We start from the raw sequence: 7773 nt of genomic DNA, 5'->3' as shown, positions 1-7773 counted from the left end.
AGGATGACTCAGAGGGTGGAATCAAGAGCCCAATGGGGGTAAAGTCAAAAGCCATGGAGAGTCATTTCCAGAAAGAAGTAGGATTGAGCCCTAATCAGGGAACTTCTAACATGTGTCCAGCTGGATTTTAGGATTGCTATGGGCCGGTGACTCTTCTATGCCTCCTGTCTTTTCTTCTTTTTGAACAGGAGTGTCTGTACCAGTTATCCTAAGCTTGTCCCACTGTTGTATGTTGGGAGGCATTCAGATGAAAAGAATGAGTGTTGAACTATACTTGAGGAGCTGCATATAAGACACTACACCTAGGCGCCTCATCCACACCTGGACCTGATTTAGATGATAAGATTCTGGGCTTTGAGCCGATGATGTAATGAGTTGAGAGTTTTGGGCATCTTGGGAGGAAGTGAATGTATGTTGCATTTGAGAGAGATATGAATCATTGGGGGCCAAAGGGCAGAATATGGTATCCAGCCTCAAAGATGGCCCTAAAGATCCCCACCTCTTGGTATTCATGTCCTACACAAACAGTCCCCTCCCATACAAAACAGGGCTCATCTCTGTAACTAATAGGCTATGTTGGAAATGATGTTGTGTGACTTCTGAGCTTAGGTCATATAAGACATTGCATCTTCCACCTTGCCCTCTCTTGGATCACTTGCTACGGGAAAATCCAACTGCCATGTCATGAGGATATTCAAGCAGCCCAGTAGAAAATGGTGAGGGGCTTCCCTGGTGGCGCAGTGGTTGAGAGTCGCCTGCCAATGCAGGGGACACGGGTTCGTGCCCTGGTCCGGGAGGATCCCACATGCCGCGGAGCGGCTGGGCCCGTGAGCCATGGCCGCTGAGCCTGTGCGTCTGGAGCCTGTGCTCCACAGCGGGAGAGGCCACAACAGTGAGAGGCCCACATACCGCAAAAAAAAAAAAAAAAAGAAAATGGTGAGACCTCTTTGGAACAGCCATGAGAAGGATCCATCTTAGAAGCAAATCTTACATTTCTAGTCAAGTCTTCAAATGACTACAGCCCCAGCCAACAGCTTCACTGAAATCTCTTGAGTGACCCTGAGCTGGACCACCCAGCTAAGACACTCCCATATTCTTGGCTCAGGAATGTGTGAGATAATAAAAGTTCATTGTTTTAAGCTGCTACATTTTGAGGTACTTTTCTATGCAATAATGGATTAATATAACAAGGTTTCTATCTCTGGATACTCCCAAAGTTTCCAATTCCTGTGGAATCAGACCATTCTGAGTTTTGTACGGAGGGGCACAGAAGGTCCATCTCATGAGTCTGCCATACTCCATCCCCAGAATTTTATGAATTCCCTTTTTTTTTTTTTTTTTTTTTTTTGCATTATGTGGGCCTCTCACTGTTGTGGCCTCTCCCATTGCGGAGCACAGGCTCCGGACGCGCAGGCTCAGCAGCCATGGCTCACGGGCCCAGCCGCTCCGCGGCATGTGGGATCTTCCCGGACCGGGGCACGAACCCGTGTCCCCTGCATCGGCAGGCGGACTCTCAACCACTGCGCCACCAGGGAAGCCCTATGAAGTCCCTTTTTTAATAGTTCCATCAACTTCTGTCTCTTAAGACCCTCTCACCACAGAGGACTCAAAGAAGGTTTATAAAGTGTTAGATACTGAACTGCATAGTATGATATTTTAACTTTCTGTTAGGTAAAATTAAGAACAAACAATAACAACAATAATGACAACAAAAAGACAATTTCTGGAGAAATGAATTGGAGAAAAATAGAAATGTGGAGGGAACTAGAACAAAACAAACCTTTGGACCTTTCCCCCCACATTCTATAGAGCTGTCCTGAGGTTAATAAAACAAAATATTTTTTTCAAAATAAAATCTCTGACAAAAGCTGCACAGAAATTAAGCATACATTATATGTGGCTATATTAAAAATTATTTTAAATGATTTTTACCCCACTCCATCCCCTGGCATTTTTGTGAAGATCATCTGGAAATCCTAGATCAAAAGTATCTAAGGGACTCAGTGAAAAACACACCATTCCATCCCCTTTCCTTCTCAACCACATCTCCGCCTCTCTCTGGACTAGATCAAAATGTTCATTTCCTCTCCCAAGTACAAATCGAAAGCTCTTCAATGAGCGGTGAGACATATATATGGGGTAGAGGTGAGGAGTTGCTTACACCAGCAGCCAGCCAAAACGTGTCAAAAATGTTTAAAACCTCCTTCAAAGGGTCATTATGTGCACTAAATATAAATCTTGCCAATAATAGTTAAAATGTAGTGAATATCTACAAGGCAGGCACCTTTACATTTCATTCACAAAATGGCCCCATGAGGTACGTACTACCATTATTTCCACTTTACATATATATGTACTTTATATATATAAAGTGGAAAACAGAACGATCAGTTAGCTTCTTCATGGTTGCAAAGCCAATAAGTTGTAGTACCAGGATTTGAGGGTCCTTGGGCAGTGGCTCTTCCAAACTTGGGAGCCACAAAAAGATCTAGCCCGATTCTTGGCACTTCAGTATTGGTTAATAAATAACAGTCCCTTTCGTTTCTCTTGGAATCCGATCTGAATCTAGATGGCCTCCTTACATAGAGGATAAGGTCTGCACACTGGAATTCTCACTCCACAAATACTGTCTCTCCCTACCTACCTCCCCTGACATCTCAGCCAAACCCAAGGCAAGCTCTCAAAAAAAGGCGCAGAGGTTACGATCCTGGAGGTTCTGAGCCCCTAGGAGAGCAGGAATGCAAATAGACTTTGCAAATAGGCAAAGCATAGAATCGCTTTAGATAGAAAACGTCTGTTTGCTCAACCTGACTCTGATTCCCTGAGCCTGGGAGAGCAAACACAACCCTTCCCCCTGAAAATCCCAAGGGGTCAGGTTCAGTCTGGTAAACAACACTCCGTCCTGGCATCTTGCAGAACAGGCAGCAGAGGGGACTGGGACGGGCAGCAACAAATTGGAAGGAGGGAGGCTGAAATGCACCTGTACACCTGCCTAGTGGCCTTGAAAAGTCAGGTTGGCACCTCTCAGGGAGGAAGTGGAGGAGGAGGGGCCCAATTCCCGCCTCCAGAGTGAGCTGGAGTGAATCAGAGACCTCATCCATCCTCTCCCTCCTTCGGGGATGCTGAACCCCTGCGGGAAACGCAGAAAAGGGCCATTGCCACTTTAAATGACTCAGGAAGTGAAAACGGGCCGCCTGACGGGGACAGGGAAAGTGGAACCGGGGCGGCGCGGGGGCCGGCGGCACCGCGCTCGCCGGGGCAGCGGGGGGCCGAGCGGGCGGCGCGGCGCAGGGGCCGACGGGGGCGCTGGGCGGCTGCGCCGGAAGTGCCCAGAACGCCGGAGGAAGCACAGCGGCCGCCAGGCTGCCGAGCCGGCGGCGAGGCCCTGTGCTCCTGGGCTGGGTGCAGACTGCTGGGAACAGGCGGCAGCGGCGCCGAGGCTGCGGGACACGGCGCGGCCAGTCTGCGGGACGGGCCCCAGGTGGAGAGGAGGACGCGAGGAGGCCGCGCCGAGGCCAGGCAGCGAGCTCTGAAGCCCGGAGACCCGGGCCGCGGCACAGCTCCCACATGGCCTCCGGAGGGGGCGCGGCCTTCGAGGAGCTGCCGCCCGACGGCACGTGTGATGAGTGCGAGCCAGACGAGGCTCCGGGAGCCGAGGAAGTGTGCCAGGAATGCGGCTTCTGCTACTGTCGCCGCCACGCGGAGGCGCACGGGCAGAAGTTCCCCAGGCACCACCTGGCCGAGTACGTCCACGGAGCCGCCCAGGCCTGGACCCCGGGAGCCCGGGGGGATGGGGCGGGAGAGGAAGAAGTCGAGGCCCAGGTAGAGAACGAGAAGGCCCTAGAAAGCGAGGCGGGGGAAGAGAGCGAGTCCGAGGAAGACTGTGAGTCCGAAGAAGAGAGTCAGACGGAGGAGGAGAGCGAAGACGAGAGTGAGGAAGACAGTGAGGAAGACAGTGAGGAAGAAATGGAGGATGAGCAAGAGAGCGAAGCAGAGGAAGACAACCAGGAGGAAGGAGAATCGGAAGCGGAGGGAGAAACTGAGGCAGAAAGCGAATTTGACCCAGAAATAGAAATGGAAGCGGAGAGAGTGGCCAAGAGGAAGTGTCCGGACCATGGGCTCGATTTGAGTACCTATTGCCAGGAAGATAAGCAGCTCATCTGTGTCCTGTGCCCAGTCATTGGGGCACATCAGGGCCACCAGCTCTCCACCCTAGACGAAGCCTTCGAAGAACTAAGAGTAAGTATTGGTCATTCAGAGCATAGGCCAGGAGGTCAGGACACCTGGGTTTCAACCCAGGGGGCCTCCCTGTGGCCACATTAACTTTCACCATGTCCCTAAAAAGCTGGTCTGTTCATCTTGTTGGGAGCAGTGATTATTGACTCTTTTTGATTGACGTCCTTTGAGAGTAAGATGAAAGTTCTGGACTCTGACCCTAGAAAAATAAATGTACAAAATCTAGTTTACAATTTCTGGAAAATTATAAGCTTCTCGTCTCCGTATCCCAGGTAAAGCATTCCTTGGGATTTTGACTCCACTTAAGCCTATTCCCACAACATCTTCATTGTTGAGACTGGTTAAGGCTCTTGACAAGGAATTGGTAAACCATGGTTTCACCAGATGGATCCAAGCAGTTGGTTCCTCTATAGTGAAAAGACTCCCTAAGGTTGTGGTTTTGATGATAATTTCATGTGTGCCTCTGAGTTCCTTTTAGGTTCTTCATGTTTGGTAGTTGTTTGGAAAGGAGGGTGAGAAGGTGGAGGCAAAATTGGGATGGGAGTGGGTGTTCCCTTGTCCTCTATCTTTTGCAGGAGGGCAGGGCCTTTATCTTGGACCTTGCTGGTCCCCTAGAACTGTGTATGGAAATCTTACAAATATTAATAAATATTTATTGAATGAATAAATTTGCAGATGATTTGCTTTTTATTTATATTGTGGATATTTACAATCAGTGAGAGAGACAGCTGGAGTTAACCAGGCAGGAAAGTTTGAGTGATCAGTTCATTAGTTATTGTTGTCATCATGACATCTTTTGTTTCCTGAAGCAACCTTGCAGTTGCTGGCACTGGGATAACAAATATTTTGATAATGAAAATCCCCTATATTAAGATTTTCCCTTTTTTATTGTAAAATACACACTCAAAGTGTATAAAAACATACGCACAGTCTAACAAATAACTATAAAGCAAATACTAATGTAACCTCCACCCCGATTAAGAAATAGAATATTAGGAGCAATATTGAAGCCCCATGCCCTTTTTATAATTTTCTAGTTATAACCATCTCCCTTCTCCATAGGTCACCATTATCCTGACTTTTGTGGTGATAATATCCTTGCTTATCTTTATACTTTTACCACACATTTATGTATTTCTAAACTTATTTGAACTTGACACTATTGATATTGTATTGTTATCATGCATTCTTTTGGGTTTTGCTTTATTTTTTCAACATTGTGTTTGTGAGATTCTTCCAGTGAGTGGCTGTGGTTTGTCCATATTCATTGTTGTATAGAATTCCATTTTATAAATATGCCGCAAGTTACCTATTCTGTCAAGGGTGAACATTTGATTTCCAGATTCTGGAACTTCTAGTTATTATAAACAGTGTTGCTATAAACATTCTTGTTCATGTCTCCTGCTGCACATCTACATACATTTAAATGGAATATAAACCTAGGAGTGTGATTGTTGGGTAACACACTGTGCATATCTTCAATAATATTAGATGTTGTCAGCTATTTTCCAAAGTGGTTGCACCAATTTGCATTGCCATGAAAAGTGTAAGAGAGTTCCTTTTGCTCAGTATTTTCACCAACACTTGTTATTACAGAATTTTTAGTTTTTGTCAGTCATATGGATATGTAGTGGTATCTTCTTGTGGTTTAAATTTGCATTCCTCTGGTCACTGATGACTTTGAGTATCTTTTGTATTTCTTCTTTTGTGAAGTACTCATTCAGGTCTTTTGTTCGTTTCATTTGGGTTGTCTTTTTCTCACTAATTTACAGGAGTTTTTATATTTATATTTTTGACTGTGGTTGATATGGGTTACAAATACCTTCTACTCTGTTTTTCCTTTTTCTTTTTTAAAAAATTGTACCTTGAACAGAGAAGTTCTTCATTTTAATGTAGTAGAATTTATCAATAACTTTCTTTATTATTAGTGCTTTTTGTGTCTCGTTCCACTTAGTATTGATTTTTGGGTAGTGGAGGTAGGGACTTAGTTTCATTTTTTACCCTGTACAGATAGCCAGTTGCTCTAGCAGCATTTATTGAAAAGCCTATCCTTTCTGTACTGATCTGCTGTGTCACCAGTCATATATCAAGTGCCCATATGTGTATGATGTGTTTCTTGGCTCTTGTATTTTATACCATTGGTCTGTTAGTATATTCCTGTATGAGCTTCATGTTTTCTCAGTTACCATAGGTTTGTAACATGTCTTAATATCTGGTAGAGCAAGTCTGTCCACTCTGTTCTTCTAGAAGAGTGTCTCAGCCAGCCTTGGCCTTTTACATTTCCTAGAATCATACCATGAAGTTCTGTATTAAGAAAAAAAACAAACCTGCAGGACTTTTTTTTTTTTTGTATTGTATTGTATTGTAATTATAAACCAATATATGGAGAATTAATACCATTACAAAATGAAGTCTTCTGATCCATTTATTTAGGTCTTTTTATTGCCTCACAATAAAGTTTTGTAATTTTTTTTTCTGAAAGATCTTGGACATCATTCTGAAATTTATTCCTGGATACTTACAGTTTTATAGTATTGTAAAAAATGTTTTTAATTTTTGTTTTCTAATTGTATATAGGAATATGATAAACTTTCATATATTGATTTTCGTATTAAACTGTCTTACATATTCTAATAATCTGTAAATTTATTCTACACACATGATCATATTATTTGCAAGAGGGAAAGCTTTTGTATCTTTTCAGTCCTTATGCCTGTTCTTTTTTTTTTTTTCCCCTTGCCTTAATGCTTTGGATAGGACCTCCAGTATAATGTTGAATAGAAGGGATAGTGAATATTTGTGCCTTGTTCTTAATTGAGGGATAATTCATAACATTTCACAAGTGTGCTAGTGGGTTTTTTCCCCACAGATATATTTAATTAGATTAAGAAAGTTCCCTTCTAGTCCCAGTTTAAGAGTTTTTCTTAATATTGAATGGATATTGAATTTTATCAAATGCTTTTTCTGCATCTGTTGCATGTTCGTGTGATTTTACTCTTTTATTGATGTGATGAATTACATTAACTGATATACTTATTAAATTAAATTTAAAAATCAGTATTATGTTCACATGTTTCAAAAGCCTCTTTTTCACCTTTGGTAACCACTTTTATTAGTTTTTTGCTTATCGTTCAAGTGTTTGTTTTTTCAGATACAGGTGTGTACATATATATGGTCTTATTTCCATCCCTTCATTAGTATATTTTACAGTTAAAACAACCTGGCATTTCTGGGAGAAACTCAACTTGGTTGTGATGAAGTATCCTTATGTTTTTGAATTTAGTTTATTAATAATTTATGTAGGATTTTTTCATTCATATTTATGGGAGAAGTTAACTTGTAAATTTCCTTTCTTGTAGTGTCCTCATGAGATTTTGCTATCAAGGTTATGTTGGCTTCATAGTATGAGTCAGGAAGTGTTGCTTCTCATGTATTTTCTCTCTCTTTTAATGTTCTGGAAGTGTATTATATAAGATTGGAATATTTCTTCCTAGAATGATTGGTAGAACTGACCATGGAAGCCATCTGGATCTGAAA

The 7773-nt window shown here is 43.1% G+C and overlaps 1 protein-coding gene across 7 annotated transcripts in view; it reads left to right on the top strand.

Moving 5' to 3' along the window:
* Positions 1-3139: 3139 nt before the first annotated feature.
* TRIM44 (tripartite motif containing 44) overlaps positions 3140-7773 on the top strand; it is a 119013-nt gene continuing 114379 nt past the window's right edge. For all 7 annotated transcript variants that reach the window (XR_013829427.1, XR_013829428.1, XR_013829429.1 and 4 more), the window contains exon 1: positions 3140-4239. Coding sequence is in view for 2 of the 7 variants with exons in the window: in XM_079929172.1 (XP_079785298.1) it covers positions 3568-4239 (672 nt within the window). In the remaining 5 variants the exon portion in view is untranslated. The remainder of the gene's footprint in view (positions 4240-7773) is intronic.

Source organism: Stenella coeruleoalba, assembly GCF_951394435.1.
Source record: "Stenella coeruleoalba genome assembly, chromosome: 8".
NCBI lineage: Eukaryota > Metazoa > Chordata > Mammalia > Artiodactyla > Delphinidae > Stenella > Stenella coeruleoalba.
The sequence above is the reverse complement of the archived record's forward strand: the minus strand, read 5'-3'. Positions and strand labels throughout refer to the sequence as shown.